At 35.1% G+C, this 23901-nt stretch overlaps 4 protein-coding genes and 1 pseudogene across 7 annotated transcripts; all 5 read left to right on the top strand.

Moving 5' to 3' along the window:
* Positions 1-2832: 2832 nt before the first annotated feature.
* Positions 2833-4978, top strand: LOC105119349 (Ankyrin repeat family protein). Its single transcript, XM_011017481.1, has 4 exons — positions 2833-3152; positions 3183-3318; positions 3458-3604; positions 4531-4978. Exons 1-4 carry the CDS (start codon positions 2968-2970, stop codon positions 4663-4665), a joined length of 603 nt encoding a protein of 200 aa, XP_011015783.1. The 5' UTR covers positions 2833-2967; the 3' UTR covers positions 4666-4978.
* Positions 4979-6229: 1251 nt separating this feature from the next.
* LOC105116656 (uncharacterized) lies at positions 6230-8031 on the top strand. 2 transcript variants are annotated; one of them, XM_011014108.1, is made up of 4 exons: positions 6230-6504; positions 6964-7053; positions 7155-7251; positions 7404-7480. In XM_011014108.1, the coding sequence occupies exons 1-4, from the start codon at positions 6285-6287 to the stop codon at positions 7414-7416; spliced, it is 420 nt and encodes a 139-aa protein (XP_011012410.1). In that variant the 5' UTR covers positions 6230-6284; the 3' UTR covers positions 7417-7480. The 2 variants fall into 2 exon arrangements, with proteins under 2 accessions (XP_011012410.1, XP_011012402.1); XM_011014100.1 differs by lacking the exon at positions 7404-7480 and adding an exon at positions 7702-8031 and having other exon boundaries at positions 6237-6504.
* An 883-nt stretch (positions 8032-8914) lies between these two features.
* LOC105116671 (protein GDAP2 homolog) lies at positions 8915-15273 on the top strand. 2 transcript variants are annotated; one of them, XM_011014120.1, is made up of 15 exons: positions 8915-9114; positions 9567-9998; positions 10930-11007; positions 11336-11391; positions 11741-11860; positions 11957-12027; positions 12127-12220; positions 12479-12682; positions 12966-13217; positions 13537-13645; positions 13796-13863; positions 14139-14208; positions 14289-14363; positions 14443-14534; positions 14895-15273. In XM_011014120.1, the coding sequence occupies exons 2-15, from the start codon at positions 9678-9680 to the stop codon at positions 14968-14970; spliced, it is 1686 nt and encodes a 561-aa protein (XP_011012422.1). In that variant the 5' UTR covers positions 8915-9114; positions 9567-9677; the 3' UTR covers positions 14971-15273. The 2 variants fall into 2 exon arrangements, with proteins under 2 accessions (XP_011012422.1, XP_011012429.1); XM_011014127.1 differs by having other exon boundaries at positions 9675-9998.
* A 728-nt stretch (positions 15274-16001) lies between these two features.
* LOC105116687 (uvrB/uvrC motif-containing protein) lies at positions 16002-19412 on the top strand. Of its 2 annotated transcripts, XM_011014138.1 has the most exons (9): positions 16004-16142; positions 16216-16614; positions 16760-16819; positions 17091-17185; positions 17398-17570; positions 18141-18253; positions 18812-18857; positions 18985-19025; positions 19111-19412. In XM_011014138.1, exons 2-9 carry the CDS (start codon positions 16276-16278, stop codon positions 19270-19272), a joined length of 1029 nt encoding a protein of 342 aa, XP_011012440.1. In that variant the 5' UTR covers positions 16004-16142; positions 16216-16275; the 3' UTR covers positions 19273-19412. The 2 variants fall into 2 exon arrangements, with proteins under 2 accessions (XP_011012448.1, XP_011012440.1); XM_011014146.1 differs by lacking the exons at positions 18812-18857; positions 18985-19025; positions 19111-19412 and adding an exon at positions 18341-18804 and having other exon boundaries at positions 16002-16142.
* Positions 19413-20365: 953 nt separating this feature from the next.
* Positions 20366-23162, top strand: LOC105116719 (putative pentatricopeptide repeat-containing protein At1g69350, mitochondrial; annotated as a pseudogene).
* Positions 23163-23901: the final 739 nt, after the last annotated feature.

Raw genomic sequence — 23901 nt, forward strand, 5'->3', positions numbered from 1 at the left:
CACTTACACCCCTAGAATGTTGTCGCAAGGATGACAACATTCTGTGATGTCGTTAGAATGACCACATCATTAAATATTGACTTGAGATTCTTCAGCCCAATAAGATGGCCAATGCTATTGAACCTTCCATGATCAGTTTAGTTCATTACCAGTCTTCAATAGTATTGATTTATCGAGTCTCCGTTTCATATGACAGCCGGTACACCCCAGAGGAGTGGCTCCTGAGAACACGGGGGGGTTGGTTTTCTAGCTGTGAGCTACAAGATGGACAAAGCACTCTGTGTTCTCAGGTCACCCCTTTGGGGCACCCTGTGGACATGGCATCATCTGCTTTTTATCCCTTGTTCTTCATAATTCTGCTTATTTATCCCTTGTTCTTCATAATCTATGAATTATATGTCAACATCTAACATGCTTGTTCGTCTGTTCAGGAGAAATGAAGTTGAGAATCATGCTAGACTGTCTCGTGTTGCATCATCCTCACCACAGGTAAAAGTTGCAAAGCAGCTAGCAAGCTTGATAACGGAGGGGTGTGGATATATGATCCAACAAATGTTCGGACACTGCTGTCAAAACCCTCATGACTTATTTTCTTTTACTGGATAAAAAGTAATCTAGATCTGTCTACAATGCATGCCGCATTTTACAGTCAACCAAAGATCAGCTACACGTGGGCATTTAAAGCTGTATTTTTTTTTTTAATGTTTATTTTGATTAGCAAGTGAGTGTATTCCTAGCATATTATACGAGTTTGAATCCTAAATGTTAGCCATTAAAAGGTTTTTTCCTTTTTCTTTTTTTCTCCTTGGTGAAATCATTACTTCGAATGTGCCTATAACTCCACTAGCAAGAGACTTATATTTGTATGTTAAAGTTGAATAATATAAGATTATTATTGAGATTTCACATAATAACTTAAAATATAATTAGGCTGGCATGTTAAATTTTCAATTAAGAATCTAGTTATCTTTATTTTTTAATTAAAAAAATTCATTGCAAATTAAAACAATGTCGCCTTTACTAGTTCAAGTTTTTGAATTTTGTTTCATGTTTAAAATGGCTACTTTTTTAATTTCTGGAAGGAAAATATCGTCACTATTGATCCAAGAAAAAACCTGAAAATGCAATATAAGTCTCTATTTATTTGAGCTACCTTTTATGTTCTGGAAAAAGTAGCTCAAACAATTTGAGCTACTTTTTACCTTCATCGAGACTACCAGGACGACGGTGTCGTGAACTAAAAGGTAAGAGTTTTTCTTGTTATTATTAAGGGCTTATGAAACAAAGAAATAGAACCACTTGCAGCTCGGTAATAGTTTATCGACAGCCGCTTGGAATAAAAAAATTACATGAAAAATAATATTTAGATTATTGTAATTTTTTTAATCAAAATTAGTATAATTGTTAAAACTTAAAAAATTCTAATATAATTACTTGTTTAGTCCAAATTTTAAATTAAATTATATAAAAATTATTCTAACATGATTTTATTCACCGAATAAATTTTAAGAAAAAACAACACGATACTAAATAATAAAATTAAGTAAAAATTATATGAAATGATAAAAATTTTAAAAAATAATAAAAAAAAATCAAGAAAAATTTAAAAACCCTAAAAGAAAATTAAAAGATAAAAAAAAGTTTCCCAAAAAAAAAGAAAATTAAAAGATAAAAAAAAGTTTCCCGAAAATTTTTTATATTAATAAGATAAAAATATTTATTATTAATTAAATATTAAAAAATAAAATAAAATATTATATTAAAACATATAAATTAAAAAAAAAACTTGAATAATTAACAAGAAAACCACGAGCTTGTTAAAAAAAGCTCACGAACATGGGCTTGATAGAGGCCTATATACTTAGGCTTTTATTTCTTTTTTTTTAAAAATATACTTAGGCTTTTATTTCTTTTTTTTTTTTTAAAAAATACATAAACAATAAGAAAAACATTTTTGCTCACATAAAACTGTTATCCTAAACAAAATTGTATTTTATTAACTAAGAGCATCTTAAACAAAATGCTATTTTATCATTTCTCTTACCAAAATGCCATCCCTACATGTATGGTAAAAATACTAAAATAATATTCATTACAATAATGTTATTTCATTAATTTTTTAAAATCTATATTTTTAAATATTTTTTTATAAAATTATCTTAATTTTATAATTCATGTTATGTGTTTGACAAGTTAATTTGGATTAACTCAAATTATTTTTTAATTTAATATTAAATTAATTAAAAATAATCTATATTGTTTTTAAACATGTCAACTCAACATATAAGTATATTAAAATACACATAGCTCTTCTAAATGGTTTCTTACAATTGCCGTGCATATAAATAAATAAAAAATTATATTTATACCAATTTAATTCTTCTAAATATAGCATTATTATAGATGCTCTAAATGATTCATATAACATATTCATGTTTTTAACTGTTAATTTAAACAATTAAACCAACCTCATACCTTTTAACTGTTTCAGTAATGGTTTTACAAGGGCGAGAAAGAAAGAAAGAAAGAAAGAAAGGTATAGGTTTCAAGTTGCATCTTTATTGGTTTGCCCTTAGAATTGAAATAAAAATGGAGATAGTGAATCTGTAATTTATTCATTTACTTGTGTGTAAAGATTTCAAGAGATGGAGTTGGTCTTGCTTTTAAATTTCTTGATATGAGATGGTAGGGCTTCTGGCGTTTTGCTGTGTTGTATCATTAGTTTTTTAGCTCATGGATGCAAGTCACAGTTTTTTCCTATTTCCATTTAGAATCATGTACGATTATCCAATCACGAATTTGGACAGGCCTTCTCTTTCGGCCCACTGACGCGTTGCTCATTATCACTTCTATAATCTCTCCTACGTCTGTTTACAGTTTAAGCACCACACCCCAAAAGGAGGAGACTCAAAAACCCTTAAAATCCCCATAAGAACGCTCCAATCCCCCATCAAAAAGAAATAATTAATGGACATGGACATCGATCCTCCAAGCCAAATCAAAGACAAAGACCTTTTCAAGGCAGCAGAGACAGGCGATTCTTCGACATTCAAATCCCTTCCACCAGAACTCCTCTCCAAAGCCCTCTCTCTCCAAAACGACGACGGCCGCTCTGTCCTCCATGTCGCCGCCTCTTCTGGACCTCTGAAATAGTTTTTCGCATTTCAATAACAATGGGAATGTTACCTTTTAGGAGCTGATGTTAATTTGAAAAATGATGGCGGGCGCGCTGCTCTTCACTATGCTGCTAGCAAGGGATGGTTGGAGATTGCTCAGCTTTTGATCTCGCATGGTGCAAATATCAATATCAAAGACAAGGCTTGTAACTTCATGCATCTAGTCTTTAATCTTATATTATAATATTACTAGCAGCACATGTGCACGTTATGTGCTGATGGGTCGGTTCAAAAGCAACGGACTCTCTTGTAACTCATGTGCTGTGCATGATGCATTTTAGGTTGGTTGTACTCCGTTGCATCGAGCAGCAAGTACAGGGAACTCAGAGTTGTGTGAACTCTTAATCGAGGAAGGAGCAGAGGTTGATGCTGTTGATAAAGCTGGTCAAACTCCTCTCATGAATGCAGTTATTTGCAATAACAAAGAGGTAAGTTTGATCAGAATTACTTGAGAAAGAGATGCTTACATTGTATGATGAACTTTCCTTAACGATCTGGTTACTACCTATAAAGCTTCTTTCATTGTTCATCTGCCATGTGATTTGTACATATCTTGTTTGGCTCCCTCGATCCCTAATCTCAACCAGTGCTATTGAGCATTCCGGGCCCCTGCTATGTGTATACCTTCATTATTGTATTAATTTGTATCTTGTAAGGTTTGGTAGTAGATTGTAAGCTGGATGAAATACCACATAAAAAACAGATTAGGGAGATGGAACTTTTTGTTAATCTGTTTTTATTTTTTTATTGATCCTTTCCATTTTATTGTCTGTTCTTTATATTTACTAGATTTTCCTGCCTAAAGATCAGAATTTTTTTTCTCCCCCTTTTTTTTTAATCATTTTCTTTTCACCGAAAAGGGTCTGTGGGAACCTTGTCCTTCATAATGGAGCAAATTAAATGAAAGTTGAGATTGGTTTGGCCAGTGAATCCATTAATGTGATACTACAGTTACTTTGGTTTCTAATGTCTCCTTGAGCCAGTCCAGCAAACCATGACAATATTTTGTAGGTGATATCAATAGATTTCATTTACCTGTGAAATAGATTATGCACAATCTAAATCAGGCATTGATTATCTTACCCGACTATACATCTGCTATGCCTGATTCCTGTGGATTTCTACATTTCAACTATCTTCTTGTTGTCATCTTAGTGGCAGGTTATCTTACCGTATGCTTTGTGCTTATGTTGACTATTTGCCAACTTGACTTGGCCAAGTTTCTTGTTGCCCAATATGGACTCATGAACAATCAATTGATGAGAGTTAACTAAACTAGACAGTCTTAAATTGTCTTGTAATTTTTTGTTTTTATCTGAAAGCCTATTAAAATCTGTGTTTGGTTGGTTTGTAGGTGGCTCTCCTTCTAATTCGACATGGAGCAGATGTGGATGTGGAAGACAAGGAAGGATACACTGTACTGGGTCGAGCTTCGGAAGACTTTAGGCCAAGTCTGATTGATGCTGCTAGGACTATGCTTGAAGGATGAGTTTGGATACTCTAGGATGGAAGTTTGTCGAATTTTCAAAGTGGCTGGGTTATGCATCTTGAAGAAAAGTGTTTTGCGGATGACTCCACTTGCAGCTAAATAGAAACACAGAAAAATAATTGACAGTCTTACAGCAGCTTAAATTACCAAGCGCCATCATTCAGACCTTTTTTGTTCTGTAGTTTTTCTGGCTATGTTTTCAACAGATGAGAGTTGCTCTGTGGTAATCGCATTCCCAGTTGGCTAGTTTGCCTTTTTGGCTTGTTACAAGTTTTTTACTGCTTCTTTCTTTGTTTCTGTGAATGTTGCCAACCAAAAAAAATTGAAATTAGCACTTAGAGATCCAATATACTTAAAATTCTAGGCAGGGCAAATTAGCAGAGGTACAATGAAACCATTGGAGGAGATTGCTTAGCGTGTAAACTAATCAGGCAGCGTTTTTGTGTATGCTTAAGGGCTTGCCTGGGATTGATAGAAATTGTTTATTGAAGTTTTTTTTTTTTTGAAAATATATTAAAATAATATTTTTCTATTTTTTAAAATTTATTTTAAATATCAACAATTTAAAAAAAAATGCAAAAAAAAACGCGCACACCTTCGTAAATCGTAATCCCAACGAAACAATTTCGTGAAATGAACTAGCTCGTTGAAAATCACAAAGAGAAAACTTAAATTTGAAGCGAAGACCTACCACATCATCATCTGACATGTCACATTCTAATTGGGTAAAAGAGAATGAATTACCGTTCACACACACACTAAACTTGATCCCTCGTGTCGCGGTTTTGCCCCACAAGTTGAATCAACGAGTCCCTGACACGAAAGCTTTCTTATTGAATTTCAGTTTGGTTAATATCGACCGTTTGTTTCCTTCCCCTCCCTCTCCTCTAACAAGTTATAAAGCCTTATCTATCTCTCAAAACGCAAGTGAGGAGAGAATGAAGACCCTCTCCCAACCTCTCTTTCAGATTTCATCCATTTCTGTGAATGTTGCCAACCAAAAAAAAAATTAGCACTTAGAGATCCAATATACTTAAAATTCTAGGCAGGGCAAATTAGCAGAGGTATAATGAAACCATTGGAGGAGATTGCTTAGCGTATAAACTAACCAGGCAGCGTTTTTGTGTATGCTTAAGGGCTTGTCTGGGAGTGATAGAAATGGTTTATTGAAGGTTTTATTTTTGAAAATATATTAAAATAATAATTTTTTTATTTTTTAAAATTTATTTTAAATATCAACAATTTAAAAAAAAAATTCAAAAAAAAGCGCGCACACCTTCGTAAATCGTAATCCCAGCGAAACAATTTCGTGAAACGAACTTGCTCGTTGAAAATCACAAAGGGAAAACTTAAATTTGACGTGAAGACCTACCACATCATCATCTGACATGTCACATTCTAATTGGGTAAAAGAGAATGAATTACCGTTCACACACACACTAAACTTGATCCCTCGTGTCGCGGTTTTGCCCCACAAGTTGAATCAACGAGTCCTTGACACGAAAGCTTTCTTATTGAATTTCAGTTTGGTTAATATCGACCGTTTGTTTCCTTCCCCTCCCTCTCCTCTAACAAGTTATAAAGCCTTATCTATCTCTCAAAACGCAAGTGAGGAGAGAATGAAGACCCTCTCCCAACCTCTCTTTCAGATTTCATCCACCAAATTCATCGTCTGTGAGAACCCCAAGATCAACCATCGAAAGAGAATAGAAACAAGACTCGGGTTCAATGAAACGCCGAAGAATTTATCTTGGTTTGCTTCTTTACCATCTTGCCAAGTGACTCACAAATCTCTTCCTTTGGTTGTTTCAGTTGCTTTGCTTCTCTCAGCAACTCCAGGTAATTTTTTAAATCTATTCTATTCTGTTCCCGTGTTTTATGTTTTCTCTAGCTTCTAGCTAGCAGTATTCTGACCCTTGTATATGCTTGCAAATTTTTTTTCACGATGACATGCAACATTTGATTGATTGTTGAAAGAATTGTGCTCGAACAAATTGCATGGAAACCCTGCTTGCTTTTGCTAGTCATGTAGATTTCAGGAAATCATTTTAAGGAAGTTGCCTAGGCCTGCTGGGGAACTAACGAATTCCTCAATATGAAATGCAATTTTGTTGGTTAGAAAAGAGGAGGTTACTTTATGGATGATTGCAATTGTCATTGCATCACATCTTTAATTCTCCGTCAGTGCATTAGTTTGTTGAAGGATTTTGAAACTTTTTGGCATTTATTATGGGACTTTGTGAAGAATAACTGCCAAGCAAGAGCATGTTTGATCATCGGTGCTTCTGGGTTTTGCAGCTAAAGCTGGAATTATGTCGGGATTTTCTGGAATAGAATCAATTCCTGGTCCCCAGTTACCTCAAATTGACTTTCTTAGCCGTTTCAATGGTTTGTTCTCTTGTAGTGATTATATTACAACTTCCAAATTTTTAATGCTTTGACTTGACAACCATTTTCAAGTTTTATAATGAACTGTCATTCTTTTGCAGAAGAAAACCAGAAGAAATACGCAGAAGCTGATGAGAAATTCAAATCATCTCCCATTCTCAAGGAGCTACTTGAGCGATCCAAGCTGAACAAAGAAAAGTAATTCAAAACTATTTTTTAATTTGGTTTCATGCTTATTGATATGCCGTGCTTCAATCTAATGGAGCTAAAAGTGGATGAGCTCTGCATGAGCTTGAGAGCTACATGTGTCATGCCATGCCCTTTTACTAGCAAGGCTAATGCTTTTACAGGACCTCTGGGTAATTCACGTGTAAAGAGTGGCCCTTCTCCGCAATCTTCATTCTACTTCAGTGGAAAGAAGATGATGGAAAAAAAGAGAGAGGAACTGCTCCATTCACACTACTAGTATTGGTATTTAGAAGTGAATTTTTATGACAAATGAGTCAGGAAGCAAAGCGGCAGTAGGTTTAAAACCTGTTAGGCCATAGCATTTTAGCATATCATTATGCATATATCAATACTCCAGATTAAACATAAATTTATCATGGCCTACTGATTTTACATGTTATTGTGTTATGTAATGTTCAGAAACCGCCAAGAAATTCAAGACAAGTATTGCATACGTGGGGCAGAATGGGGCGTTGGAGATTGTTCAGCAGAAGGCATGTCACCAGAGGATAGAGAAAACTTCATCGCTATGCTAAAGCAGAAGGCAGGAATGAAATAGATGTAGCCATCAATTCTAGTGAATGCTTTCTTGAGTGTTGTCTTGCTCTAGTTATTTTTCCAAGCATGTATGGTTAGATGTCTGTTTTCACATTGCAACGTCAATAGTAGCAGGTTTTGGATTACTTCCATAAAACAGTAACTTTTATGTTATATTTTCAGTGTATTTGATGAAATAATTTTGAAAGAGCACGCATGCAGTTTTTTTCCCCTTCTGATCTGACGTTGGATTGCTACTTTCTTCGGGGAAAAACGTCCATTTGTAAAATCTTTTGGAAAATTTCCGAACTTTTATTACAAATTGCTAAAGACAGAAGCTATCTTTTATCAAAAAAAGAAAAAAAAGAAAAGAAAAGAAAAGACAGGAGTTGTCTCTTTCCATAATGGACCCAGTAAAGCGCTTCCAAACTTTGAAAACACTTGCACCAATGAATGTTCTGGTCATGTTTTTTCATTTCTAAATAAAAAGGCATTTTCCCATTTTCAACTCTTATATAAAGGAAAAAATTGATTTTTAAAGTGTTTGAAAGTTTGATGTTTTTGTTTTTTAATGTGTTTTAAAAGTGAATTTTATTTTAAAAATATTAAATTAACAATTTTTTAATAGTTTTTATATGCTGAAGCTAAAAATTTTAAAAAAATATTTTAATATATTTTTAAATATAAAAATATTTTAAAAAACACTTTCCACCAAAATATATACATGCACTTCGAATCCAAAACGACATATTTTCTGTAAATATATTAGTTTGGATGTGGCCCATCAATATTCTCACTATTACCAAAAAAAAAAGATTATATATCTTATTGGCCATAACTTTTCAATTATCTCTTATATCATTTTAGCCAAATTTTATTGGCAAAACCAAGTACAGTATGAATAGTATTCGAACCGTGTTTTTTTAAAGTTTTAATTTTTTTATTAATTTTTTTGATAAAATAATATTAAAAATGATTTTTATAAAATAAAAATAATATATTATTTTAATATATATATTTTTTAAAAAAATTACTTTAAATTACAATTATTAATACAGAAACCCTTAAATGTCATCGAGAGAAAGATGAAGGGGTGATTTTGATACATTTGAAATTTGACGTGAAGCTCCCCACAAAAAGACAAATGGTCAGATGAGCTAGCCATCTGCAGAGCTGATAGAACCAGCAATCATAATTAATCGTAAAACAAAACAACACCACACCATACCAGACCAGATGATTAATTAACCCAATAAATAAAATATTAAAAACCTTCTCCAATCCCTACCCTAAAAGGTACGTGAGTATATCTTCTCTCGGATTCATTTCCTTTCATATTTTCTTTGACGAGTCGATTAATTTCTGTCGCGGAATTTAAAAATTAGGTTTTCAAAGCACAAAACTTGACTTGGAGGTGACATTGAATGTCTTTGTCTTTTCTTTCAGCTTCAATGCTGTTTGTTGCTATCAATTGTCTTAATTAAGCCAAGTAGGTTGGGGATTTTCTGCTGTTTTGTTACCTATGAGTAATATTACCATGAATTGTGGAATTGGGTCACTAGGTTAGGTTATTTTCTTATTCAATTTTTAATGCAAATTTTACAAGGAATTTTAAGGAGTTAGAATGTAAAGCAAATGTGGTTAGGTCAAATTTTGCTAGTTTTGATAGGAATTGTGATCTTATTTTCATTTAGCTGTACATGTGATGATTTGGATTTTGAGTTTGATCTGATGTTTTTCTCTTTCAGGAAAATTATTTGATTAGTGTGATTTTGTGTTAAAAATTTCAAGTGGGTGGTTGTTGGGTTAATCATCCCAACAACTTCAGGAGCTGAAATTTTAATTGGTAGCTACAGAAAATGTACCAGCGTGTGCCTACAGCTGTGACAACCCGAGGTGGGTCGCCTACTGATAATGGGTATTCAGTTGTGACTTTGGATCAAGTTCCACGATGGAGTGATGCAGAGAGTAGATCTTCATTCAGTTATGATAATGAAGACCCTTCATTTACAAATTCATATTTCCCTGATCCTTTAACGGCTCATCCTGAGGGGGAAAGTAGTAGTTATGGGATGGTATCGAGATTTCCAGTTGATCATGAGATCAACTCGAAGATATATTTATGGAGGGGACACCCTTGGAATCTTGAGGTGGATGCTGTTGTGAATTCTACAAATGAGGTGAATGTTGCACACTCCCTTTTTTCTGGTTGAACTGCTTGAGCAGTGCTATCTTTGGAACCGATGACTGTTGCCTTTTTACCTGTTGTGCCTAAGTGATCTATGGTTATCTAGATTTGACATCTGTAGTTAGAGAGTGAAACATTTGAAGAAACCTTTTGCTACTTTTGCAACTGGTCTGGATAGCTATATGGTAGTGGAGTCTGGTTTTCGGTGAACCCTAATATAACATGAGAGTATAAACCAATGGTTTCCACGTATTCTACAATAAAATCTGAATCTTAGAACCTGCAATCTGAAAGTTTTTGTTCTGTGCTTGGGTTGTTGGGCTCATATCCAGACTTTTCCTTTCCCATTTTGGACCATGGAAAATCTTAAAAGCTTTTATTGAACCTGATATAATATGAGACATTAAAGTACCGTGATTGTTTTATCCTTGTCCTGTGGGGACACACTTGATATATGAGCTATATGTTTTGCTGACAATTTCAAGAATAGTTGGTTGTCTCTCAACTCAAAGTGAGCACCAAGCCAACTCATCATCTCAGCTCAGTGCATCCATTGCTAATTCGTGTGCTCTAGTGTGAAGATCCTTAGTGTGTTTGGAAGTGTGGTTGTGGTTACTTGTTAAAGTGTTTTTCACTCAGAAAAACATCAAAAAAAAAATATTTTTTTAAATGATTTTTGATATTAGCGCATCAAAATAATATGAAAACACAAAAAAAATATTAATTTGAAGCAAAAAATTAAATAAAAAAATTTTAAAGTGCTTTTAAAACGCAAAAACAAACAAGTAAATTGCATTGCTGTAGCATTTCAAATCTTTTTTTTCCTAATTGCATTAAGCTTTTTCACGGATATGAACACCAATAAAAGGAACCAGCAACTCACTTATATTATCTCTAATGTGCTTCTAATTGATGGTTTATAGAATCTGGATGAGGCACACAGCAGTCCTGGTCTGCATGCAGCAGCTGGACCTGGTCTTGCGGAAGAATGCATGACACTGGTATGCTATTGATTGTTTGCTGGCTGCTAATATTTGGCTATTTTCCTTTGATATGGAGGTTTTATTTCATTTTTTTAGCATTATTTACTGGGATTTTTAACGATTCAGGGACCATAAATATATGTACTGTTTTATCATGCAAAGATAGTTGATAAAAGTGATGCGAATGTCGCTGCACAAAATCTGTTATTCATATTCTGAGGCGAATTTAGACATGTTCAAGGCTTTTATAGTTGCTAAAGTTAGCTTGTTTGATTGTTAGGTGATTTTTATGGAGATAAGAAAATACGAGAGTGGAACTAACTTGATATGCATATTTGTGTGTCAGGGTGGATGTCGAACAGGGATGGCAAAAGTTACTAATGGATATGACCTTCCAGTTAGGTATGTATGCTGGCATGTTCTACTTGTTGATAATGAATCATTAATTTGTTTTTGCATTATATCACAAAAAATCCATGCTTGATGACTTGATTCTTGTCCGTCTAATCTTGTGTTCATCCTTCAAAAGCCATGCTCAATGACTCATGTCTTCCATACCTTACATATTGCACTCCTTGCACGTCAACTTATATTTTCCTTAATTTACTTTCCCTTTTTTGTCCTCAATGTTTTGTTAGCTAGTTGCAATTTCTTTCAAATTATTTGTTGCAATACATCAGGTTTTCTTTCTGGTAGCTTTGATTCTTAATTATTTTTTCTCAGGCTAACGTTTTACTTAATATTATGCTAGGAGAATTATCCACACTGTTGGTCCTAAGTATGCAGTGAAATATCATACTGCTGCAGAGAACGCTTTGAGTCACTGCTATCGCTCTTGCCTTGAGCTTCTCATTGAGAATGGGCTTCAAAGGTTGTTACTCCATTATTTTCTGGTATTTTGTTAATTTATTGTGCTCCTTTGATTTTCAAAAACATGGAGCTAATTTTTACTTGAAATACAATGCAGCATCGCCATGGGGTGCATATATACAGAGTCTAAAAACTATCCGCGTGAACCAGCTGCTCATGTGGCTATAAGTGAGGAATTTTTATTTCTGATGATGTCTGTGTTTGGATGGCTAAATGTTTCTTATGTGATTTGCTGTCATCTAATTAATTGTGTTTGGTTTTGTTCAGGGACTGTCCGGCGTTTTCTTGAGAAGCAGAAAGATAAGATTACAGCTGTTGTTTTTTGTACTACCACATCAACTGATACTGAAATATATAAAAGGTACTTCTATATTGTAGCTCCATTCTGTTGCTTAGAGATGCAAAAAGTGTCCAATCCAACTGAATGAGCCTTAGCCCAAACTAGCTAGTGCAAGATGCACATTCTGTCATTTCTTTAAACAAAATGACCATGCCTCAATTGTGACATTTCACATCAGTTATTTTTTTTCCATTATTTTTTTTCCATTCCAACAACCACTATTTTGTAAGGATTCCATCAGATGTGGTCATTATTCCCTTTTTCCCTTTTTCATTGTAGATTACTTCCACTGTACTTTCCTCGAGATAAACATGAAGAAGAGGTGGCCATCTCAAAACTTCCTGCTGATGTTGGGGACGAGAATGGTGAGACGATAATAGATGAACGCAAAATCAGAATAAAGCCTTTGCCCAAGAAAAATATTCCGAGACCTTCCCAACCTCCAGCGGAACTTCCTGTCATTGATGTTGGCTTGGTACGAAGGTTAGTTGACTTAATTGCAATACAAAATTAAACATTCTTGTCTTTGTTGTCTTCTTTTTCTTGTTTAAGATGGTCGCTTTTCAGTTTAGATCACTGCATTTAATTTCTTATTATTTGTAAATTTTGAATATCTGTGTTTAATTGGAATGAAAGTATAATGGCTAATTCTCAGGATTCTCTCAAAAAGAATATACTCATTCATGAAGAGTAATCTCATGTGGTGGTTCTTTGAATATGTCACTCACAGACATGCTCATCTGATCAATGTTGCTCCATTTTACAGGAATTCATCGTACTTGGATTCGTATTTGGATCCTGCCTTCATGTCCTTGATTAAGGATCCAGATCAGAGACGTAAGGAGCAATGGGAAAAGAGTGCACAAGCACAGAGTGGATGGAATTGTGCCAAAATGCTTGGATTCGGCAATCTTGGAGGCCCTCCATTGTCTGCTGCTGAAGAATACTCTCTTCATTCAAGATACCTAGCTAAAGCAAATTCTCTTAATCTTTCTGAAATTGCAGAAATGAAAATTGTGTAAGCATTTATATATCTTTATTTGCATGTGCTTTAGATTGTAATTCTTTTCTCCAAAGGTCAATTGTTTAAAAGTCTGATTGTCCATTGCATAATTTTATTCCAGTTGAACCAACACAATTGGTGTAGCGTTCATTGTTTGTGTCTATTAATTATATTGTTGCAGATCTTCTCACCATGAATTTGTCCACCTGGCCATGTAACTTTTGTGCAAATTGTGTTTCCTTCATTGTACAGTATTTGTCACTTTCATTAATGCTTAGTGCTCATAATCTTGGATTTCCTATAACTTAGTTTAGATATTTTCTTGCTACTTTAGTTACCGTGGTGGGGTAGATAGCGAGGGCCATCCTGTGATGGTTGTTGTGGGAGCGCATTTTTTGCTACGATGTCTTGATCTAGAGCGATTTGTGCTTCATGTGATTAAGGTAATTTGTTTATCTAGCTTATTATTCTCATTTATTAGCTTCTTGATCCTGGATCATACTCTCCATATATCCTTGTTCTGATCCTTTAATAAGTTTCATTTATCTGGTTGTTGGTTTAGAACTAATGTTATCTTGGTCCCTAAATTTCAGGAATTTGAGCCCTTGATACAGAAGCCTTATACGATTGTGTATTTTCACTCTGCAGCCTCTTTGCAACTGTGAGTAATGAAACTTCTGGCGATCATATTTCTACTCAATTCTGATTTTTTTTTTCCTCCTTATTTGTTCTAAATTCTTTAGCATTACCCCCCCCCCTTCAGGGGATGATGGTAACTGTTTGTTACCTGCCCTTTACTCAAGTAGATGTGCCTGGGATTTGGAAAGATCAGGATTTTCAAGTTCTTTATTTGAGTTTCTATGATTTTTATGAGAAGTTCATTTTCCTGAAACTTATCAGCTTTCCTCATTTTATAATTACCACTTTGACCAACAGTCAACCAGACATGGGATGGATGCGAAGATTACAGCAAATACTTGGTCGGAAACACCAGCGAAATCTGCATGTAAGCAATGCACACGTAATCTAACTTCATAAATGTATATATTTATGTTTGTACATTTGATCTCCTCATCCGATGTGTAGGCAATATATGTTCTTCACCCAAATTTTCACCTGAAGACCACAATTTTCGCTCTGCAAGTATTTGTTGATAATGTGGTATGTATTTTTATTTGAGTTTTTCTCTAGTAAAATTTGAATCTATTTTGTAAGTTTACTGCTTGAACTTGACCTCTAGACCTGGAAGAAAGTGGTATATGTGGATCGGCTTCTGCAGCTGTTCAGATATGTTCCTCGTGAGCAGTTGACCATCCCCGACTTTGTTTTCCAGTTGAGTTTTCTGCTTCTATTATGGTTCATATTCATCTATCTTTGATCATCAATTGGAGTTGTGGTAAATATATCGGAATGAAATTTGTCTACTCACCTGGTTATTTATGTTTTAGCTTTTAGCGTTTTGGTGCTGTAGATGCTTACCTACTGGCCCCAAAATGCAAAGAAATTGCAAACATAACTTTAGTGGGTTTCCTTAAATTTTAATTAAGAGAAGTTTAGTTATAGGATCAAATACCTTGCCATCTATTTGTGGTCCCCGCATTGTATATCCTCATCATGGTCTACAGTGGCAAGGATGGAATGGACAAGGGAAGTTTCTTACAATAACCTGACTGCATGATGTGGTGGATGCAGGCATGATTTAGAAGTGAATGGAGGAAAGGGTCTTATTGTGGACCCTAGAACAAAATATGTGTATCATCGACCGTAGGCGTTAGAGATACAGTTTCATCACGTGATTTTGCAATTCAGGTTGTGGCTCTTCAATTCTCTTCCCGTCGTACTCCTTTGAAGGTGCATTTGATGCTATCTATGTACAAATTGTATGGTTTCTTTTTAAAAAAAGAAAAAAAAATTGGGGTTGCATCTGGTGTTGAAACTTGTATAATAGCATCTCATTTGTTTATTTTATTTGTTGAGCAATGATTGTTTTTGAAGATGGAAATAAAGATAGTTCGTGCGCTGTCTTATCTTTGGAAGATTATCAATAAAATGTAAGGTGGTTGTATTTTCAGAGGTAAAGTAGAACATGCTTGGCATGGTTTATGAAGAATAACTTGATTTGAAGCCAGAATTCAAAGCAATTCTTCATAAATAACTTGTGAAAAACTGAATTATATTAGAATGATCTGAGTTATTGCTGCTATTATTTTGATGAAATGAGAGTATAAAATAGAATAAAGAAGTCAAAAGTCTTTAATTTGTTTTTTCATCAAAGCATAATCTTAACTCGGATTTTTAATCCAGAAGTTATTGATGGATTGGCGAACCCGAGCATCACAAGCTTCCCTTCGGAGTGGGTTGCAAGCTTTAAGGCGCCCGGAGGGACCCAAAAAGCAAATACACTAAAATACCCTTCTTCAATTCGTCCTCACAACTTCAAAACCCAAGTGTGGCCCTTTATCGAGTTGGTAAAATGGCGTGAACTTCTTGAATCGTTTCCCAGTAAAACTATGGAAACACGTTTAGAAATATCAAGAAGTGAGAAAAGGCAAAATTTGTGGAAGTGTGTTAAAAATTTTCTCATTTCTGGCTAGCTCATTTATGTGCTGTTATTTTGTTTTTCGTTTACAAAAAAAAAAAAAAAAAAAAAAAGAGTACCACTGTACCATCCATTCTACATATTAACAAATCTTCACCATTCGTGTTGCCTAAATTGTTTTCAAAGTAATACAAAACCGTGAAATTATATATATATATAAGCGTTGGATATGAAATATAATCCTGATATTTAATTATATACACATGAAGCCCCAACCACAAGCGTTACACGCGTCTGCATACCTCGACGCAGAGGATCACACACTATCTTCACTTGCTGAATTTTTTGAGAGGTCAGGTCTCTGCGGAAACTGGCCCATTTTCTTCCCCTGCGTATTTCCGGTGAGTTTTTTCCTCCAACCAGAACCGTTATTATTTTTGTTCAATGGTTAATTGGGTTATTTTGGAACCGCAGATGCAAATAGAGGACGGTTAGTTTACGATCTATAAGGGATTTCTTTACCTGGCCAAAAAAATGGTGCAAGGTGCGTCGTTAACTTGTCTAGCAGCTTCAGTAAGCCGTGGAGTTTATGGATTGACCGTACCGCAGTGGAGGAGGCATTCGAACCTACTGAGGAAAACTCATGCCGTTTCTGGGTTTGATAGCCAATGCCCTTTGCATCACTGCCTTCAAGGTTTACACTTTATGGGTAACCCTAACACATTAAAACGAAGAAATTTAAGGGTTGAAGCAGGATGGCTGTTCAACAAAGGGGGTGAGCAGGAGCTGGACGCAAGCTCTGAACGTAGTGAGAGTGCGAATGAAGATATACTGATTTTCTTTTTCCAGTTAGATTTGGCCACTCGAGTTCAGGTTTGCTAGCAGTCTTTTTGTTTAGATTTTTTATTTTTCATAAAAGAGTGGAGCATTTTGTTCTATCCCCTGGTTTTTGGGTTTTTTTTTTTTTTTTTGTTAATGCTCACAAGCTTTTTTTGGATGGATGTTGTGAAATTTGCAGTATGCTTTGAATGTGGAGCAGTATGACATTGCACAACAACTTAGAAACAAGCTTACAGAGGTTACATTCCATCTCCAGGCCTATTATAATTGATTTTCAATTGTGTTGTTAATTAATTTTCGCTGAAAATCTTCTTGTTTCATACAACTTTTATTTTATCTTATATTACTCAGTCATTGCTGGGACTTTTGGATTATGTTTTCTTACACTGAAATTGTGCATGTTTTTTCCTAACACCAATAAATATCAGTGTCCATGGAGAATAAGCTAGCTGGTAAATAGAGTTATCAAATGAATTTGCAGCATGCTGAATGAGTTCGCTTCTTGAAAGGTTGAAGGTGAGGTCATTAGGCAGCAGGAAGCGAAGAGAGGATCATCTTCAAAGAGTGAAGCTCAAGATAAGGCTATAAGTATCATACGACTACGGTGAGTCCAACATTTTTTCCATGTTATTCTTCTTGGGCTCAAATCCAAAAAATTATATTAGATAATATTAGAAAAGGTGTAATATATCTAATGATTAACATTTTCCTTCAGGCTTTTCTTTTCTTTCCCTTTTTTTTTTTGGATTTCTTATGTTGCATTTTACTGGCTCAACTAGAATGTGCTGTAAAGTGTTTCTGCTTCTTTACTTGCAGTGCAGACCTCCAGAATGCAATTGATAACGAGAATTATGTAGTGGCAGCTGAATTACGAGATCAAATTTCAGAACTGGAGGCAGAATCTTTGGCTGCATCTGCAAAAGCTCTGGTATATGAAAATGCACAGTATGCATTTCGTTTAGGGCAGAAAGTGAAGCATAAAACTTTTGGTATGTAAGCTCGGCTTCTGCATGCCCTTTTCAATCTTTCATTTGTTTTCAGTTCCTGTATGAGGTGCCGTTGAATTAAATATGTAGAAAAAGAATCCATTGATATGTATTCATGCCATGAGAGCATATCTGAAGAACCAAATGTTATGATTCTGGACTCTGTAAAAAGCCCATGAATTCTACAGCTTTATAGAGTCTCTCAACAAATGTAGATAAGAAGAATTAAAGTGCAAGTACTAAAAATTAGGAGTTGTTTATCCTGTTGCGATGTGTCAACAATTCATAGTTAACTGATGTTTGTGTTTCCATGACTCTTGAGACAGTCTGGATCTTGGCCTTGTAACAAACTTCCAAAGCTGCTTGCTGGCTTTTCTTTCTCTAATATTTAGTGGTTCCTAATTTCCATATTGGTCAAATAACTATAATTTCCATGGAATTGTTCTCCTTTGCTATGTGCCGGCAGAATTTCCTCATGGAAGAAACCCAACTCTACTGGTTGCTTTTACATTTTGCACTTATTTGCCTATCTAAATTATCTTGTTGCTACTGAAAGGTATATTATGAACTTAGGCTATCAAGCTGTGGTTTGTGGAATGGATCCAATATGCTGTGAGTCAAGTTCATGGATGGAAACAGCACAGGTTGAAAAGTTAGCTCGTGGTTCTAGTCAGCCATTTTATCAGGTTTAATTAAGCTTAACTTTGTACCCCTCGCCCTTCTTTTTTAAAATGTGGAAGAGGATAATCCAACACTTTGTTTTTGGAGTGAAGTTTCAAGGAGCATGGTTTCCCCCCAGCCTCCTTCATACCATGAAATCTATCCTCTTTTGATTCAAAAGAGTTGAGGTTAGAGCCTAGAGGCTTGGTTGGCCTATGTAATGGAGTTTCCATGGACCAAATTCATTTCAAATGCTTCGGTGCTGCTATGTTTGGAGATCATAACATGATAAGTAGACAAATTAGTTGATTTTATTGAATTAGAATATTTTTTTATTTTTTTATTTCTAACTTTGGTTGAAAAATAATTGTGCAGTATAGATCTTGAACACTAGGTTTCTTGGTGTCGCAGCCATACTCTGTTATAAGACAATGATTTGTCTTCTTGGCCAATTTGAGATGATTGTCATAAGAAAAGGAGTTGGTGTTGATTAGTGTTCATCTTATCCGTGCATCTATTTTGGTACACTAGCCTCCATGGTATAATGCAGAGCATTCACAATCAAGTTCTTACATGCTTTTCAGGTTTTGGTTGATGTACATGAGGATCCCAATCTACTGGTGGCATATGGTAATCTGCATTTTGCTTGCTTTCCTTTTTGTGTATTGCCACAGATTGTTTGCTTGATGTTATGTGGTCATTCTTAATACCCATGTCGATGCCTTCATGAACATGAGATTGGTGTTCCTTTCTGCAGTTCCCGAGGAAAATTTGGTTGCTCCTGAGAAACCAGATATGGTAAGTATTTTTTTATATAGAAAAAATGAAGCATGCCCCTAGTTTTTTTGGCTCGACTGTATTTAGGCATATGATCAATGTGCAGGGAAGGTTTGATCATCCCTATACATCATTTCTATTCTATGGGATGGATGCAGCAGGGGATTTTATCCCAATCAAACAGCTGCGTGAAAAGTACAATAGGCCTCGGCATGAAGTGCCAATGGATCCACCAGATGAGGATAGCGGTGGTGGTGCTGATGCTTAAGCAAGAGAGGGCTGCCTTCTGGTCCGCGTGAGATCTCAAAAATTTGGAGCTGAAAAGGTTGTAGAATTATCCCAGCTCTGTATGATTTGAAGGCGCTTTCTTCCTCTTGTTTTTCTGGAAATTTCAGTTGTGATTTGATTCGACTAGTTGGGGTGGGCTGTTCCCCTTTTGAATCAAACAAAATTAGTAGTAGGGGAGGAGCAGCTACTTTCATTCTAAAGGAAACCGAAGAAACAACCTTGGATCATATGTGTTAGCAACGTGGCATAAAAACTTTGTCCATGGCTATTATTCATGTAAATCACAATATAATTCTTTCCAACTATCTTTGGAAATCATAGCACGTTTCCTGTTCGTTGAGGTTCCAATTCTCTGTAGACATTGAAACATCAATCAATGTTGTATTTATGTTTCGGTTTGTTCAGAACCAAAATAATTCAATTATAACGTAGTCCTTGTAGTTTAAATAAACTAATTAACTAATCTCATAGTTTCAGAAACTATGTTTTTAATTGATATTTTTCAATCATCTTGTTACTTGGCCTGTTTGGTATTAAAAAAAAAAATTGAAATTTTACTTGGCCTGTTTGGTATTAAAAAAAATTTGATTTTTTTTTATTTTAAATTTTATATATATATATATATATATATATATACACACACATAGACACAGATATATTAATATCTATTTTAAATTTTATATATATATATATATTCAAATGTATTAATATCAAAAATAATTTTTTAAAAATAAAAAAAAATATTATTTTAATATATTTTTAAAAATCCTAACAGAATCCCTCCATAACATTATCACAAAATATATTTTAAAAAATAATTATTACCCCATTTTTAAACATCTAACAGAATCCCTCCATAACATTGCTAACGCATTCAATTATTTTTCTTTTTTGAAAAATCAAAGAAAAGAAGAAAACCAAGTTGGGAAATTTTCATCGGAAAACAAGGCATTTTTTCAATAAAAAACAAATGCTATGCTGGCAAGGGATTATTTAATTAGTTAGAGTAATTTAGTTAGTTTTTAAAGCTTCAGGGACCAAGCTAGATTAATTCCCAAAATATTTATTATGATCAAGTTTTTGTCTGCCTGAACTCTTTTGGCTTTTGCTGCTGCTTAACTCCTGAACAAAAATAGTTTCATTCATGAAATCTCAGACGCTTCCCTCCAAGGTAGAACAGGCATTTCCTGTTTCCGGAACTTGCATACGCTGGGGAGGTTGGATTTGGATATCCCTGAATGGCCCGAATCTAAGTTATTAGTGCAATATCGTGGTTTCTCATTTTACTTTTCGCTCAACCAATCTTTTTTCTGCTCTCTTTTTCCATTGATTTAATGGACGTTTAAACTCTTAGCAGGGAGGGCGCCCTTTCTGTCCTGGCCCATGGAACCAATCTTTATTTGCTATTGCGTGCTTTAACTTCAGCATTTCTTCATTACACAATCCACAATGTTGTTTGCTTGTTAACAAAGAAGCAGAATGACACGCTACAGGCCCTTGTTCAGGTCCTGCAAAACTTTAAGACACAATTATACAAGTTCCGTGCCCACCTTTTAGTCACTAATCTCTTCAACGCCACACAAGCCTCCACCAAACTAATTGAGTGCTATGCTCAAATGGGTTCCGTTGAATCCTCAACACTTGACTTTGAACCAAAACCCTGATTCTTTAATGCGGGTGTCCTTAGAAAATGCCATGTTGGTCTCAAGCTTTTTAGAAGCCATTTCAAACCATTATAAGATGCTATACAATGAAGCCCAAATTACTAACTTCGTATTTCCATCAGTTTTGAGAGCTTGAGCTGGTTTTGGGGATATGGCTATTGCTGCAAAAGTTCATGAGAGGATAATTAAATATGGGTTTGATAATGATCCTATTATTGAGACTTCACTTCTTGGTTTATATGGAGAATTAGGTTGCATAACTGATGCAACGAAGGTGTTTGATAATATTCCGGTAAGATACTCGGTTTCATGGAATTGGATTGTTTCTAGCTATGTTGATATGGCAGGAGAATTGACACTTGTGAGGCGTTATGCATCTCCCTGGTTGAAACGTATAGTTCATGTGATGATTGGTCAAGTGCTGAGAGGATTTTTGTAGATATGGCCAGCAGAACTTTTATCTCATGGACATCCATGATTTACTGTTATAATCGAAGCGGTTGGTTTAAGGAAGCATTTGAGATTTTTGTGAAGATGCTAGAGTTGAAAGTGGAGCCGAATGGGGTTTGCCCTAATGGGTGTTCCAATTCTTGTGCTGGATTGAGTTGGCTTTGGGTAGGTATAGCCGTTCATAATTATGCACTGAAGAGAGAAATGTCATTCCAAGAAAATTGTCTAGTGCCAGTGTTGATTGAATTATATGCTGGATGTGGTAAACTAGGGCATTGCAAAAAAGTTCCTCACATAATTAGAGAGAGAAATGCATGCCGTATAACTCTCTCTTGCTTCGCAAGAGTTTTTTGAGGAGGCATTGGTATTATTTGTGCAGATGCAGAGGCAAGGACTAATACTGGACACTTTTAGCCTCTCAAGTGCAGTGTCAGCTTGTGGAAATGTGGGTTTATGACAGCTTGGGCATCAGATACATGGTTATGCCATCAAGCAGTGCTTTTTGGGCGAGTTTGTCAAGAATGCTCTAATATGCATGTACTCGAGATGTGGTTCTTCGGATTTAGTGATATTTACTGATATCAAATAAAAGAGTAGTGCAATTCAAGCTACTCTATGATTGTCAAGAATGCTCTAAGATGCATGGGACTATGATTTCCGGTTCGCTTAGAGCGGTAATTCACTAGAGGCAATTCATCTGGTTGATCAAATGTACCTCGATTGTCTTGAGATGATTGATATGGTCTTCTTTAAGTGCAATTCAAGCTTTGTGAGGACACGGTGCATCTCGAAAGGGGAAAATGGCTTCACCACAAACTCATTATGTATGGTGTAGAGAAGGATCTTTATATTGAAACTGCTCTCACTGGTATGCACGCAAAAAGTGGAGATCTTCAAACTGCAGAAGGAGTTTTTCGTAGCATGTCAGAAAAGAGCTTTGTTTCATGGAGCACCATGATTTCTGGACATGAAATGCATGGTTGTATTGATGCTGCAATCAGCATCTTCAATCAAGTGGTAGAATTGGGAATAAAATCAAATCATATTACATTCATGAATATCCTATCAGCATGTTGTCATTCAGGATCTGTGGAGCAAGGAAAGTTCTATCGTGACTTAATGAAGGATTTTGGCATTGAACCTTACTCAGAACACTTTGCCTGCACTGTTGACCTTTTGAGTCACCCTGGTGATATCAGTGGAGCCTAAAGAATAATCAGCTCAATGCCATTCGCTGCAGATTCTAGTGTTTGGGTAATTTGCTGAATGGGTGTCGAATTCACCAGAGGATGGACCCGATCCCAAGAATTGAAAAGGATCTCTTGAAGATGAGAGCAAGAAACACCGGGTGGGCATGACACCTTGTTATCTAATATCCACGCAGAAATTGGAAACTGGGCTGCCGTGAGAAAACCAGAGGAATTATGGAGCGTTTAGACCTGAAGAAGGTTCCTGGATACAAAGCAATTTAACTTAACTGGAGAATCCAGATATCGACATCATTGGAAATATATATAATTTTTAGATTCACCCTGGAGCACAAGTCAGGATATGACAGAAATTAACTTGCGAATGATATATTAGTGTATTCTCCAGAGGAAATTTTATTTCAAATGGTGAAATTTAATAACAAATGTCCTGAAATACGATGCATTTACACATTGGAATTACTGTTACTTTAGTTTCCAGAAGTTTCTATCTAGATCACAGAGTGACAGCCCGAACTAGGTGGTATTGATCATCGATGCCTTTGAGGGGGAAAAAATGTCCCAGAGAGTAATCAGAAACAATCCATAAGAACTAACCATGGAATCTTTTGTTCCCCACGAGCAGGTTTAACTAGAAAGTGGTCTCAAGTCACCATGTAATCTGGCAGACGGTCTTTCATCCAAATGTAGAAGATGGCAATCATAATATAACCTCCAGTCTCCACGAGTATCTTAATACATAGGAATGGTTTGAATTTGATCTCCCTATACCTGCAGTAAATTTTATTTTCCTTGAGATGAAAGTCACCCCGAAAGAGTATCTTCTATGATTACAACACTAGTAAGATTATGAAAATGTAAAAATATACTCCAATTTACTTCTCTCTATAATACTTCTGAATTGCAAAAGACAAATAAAATGAAAACAGAATCAATTTTATAAGCGTTTAGTACAGCCTCTTAGTCACCACCTTTATTTGTTTCTCACTTGCAGAATTTTATTGCCTTTCTGGCAATGCATTGAAATATAATCGAAACAAATTGTGAAATTGTGCAAGAAATAAATTAAGTTAAAAAATATGATCACAATAATAAATTGCTCTTGCAGGAATTAAATGGGCTTAGTAAATCACACTCGATAACTAATCACCTCACTTCCATGGTGACCTCCCACAAGAAATAAATAAATTGTACTAGTCAAATGTGGGTCATGCTGTAAAAGATGATCTTAATATTGTGGATCAAGGTAAGAAATAACGACAGCAACCAATGATTGACCAAGAAAAC

The sequence above is a fragment of the Populus euphratica genome, unplaced genomic scaffold (assembly GCF_000495115.2).
Source record: "Populus euphratica unplaced genomic scaffold, PopEup_1.0 scaffold5.1, whole genome shotgun sequence".
Classification (NCBI taxonomy): Eukaryota; Viridiplantae; Streptophyta; class Magnoliopsida; order Malpighiales; family Salicaceae; genus Populus; species Populus euphratica.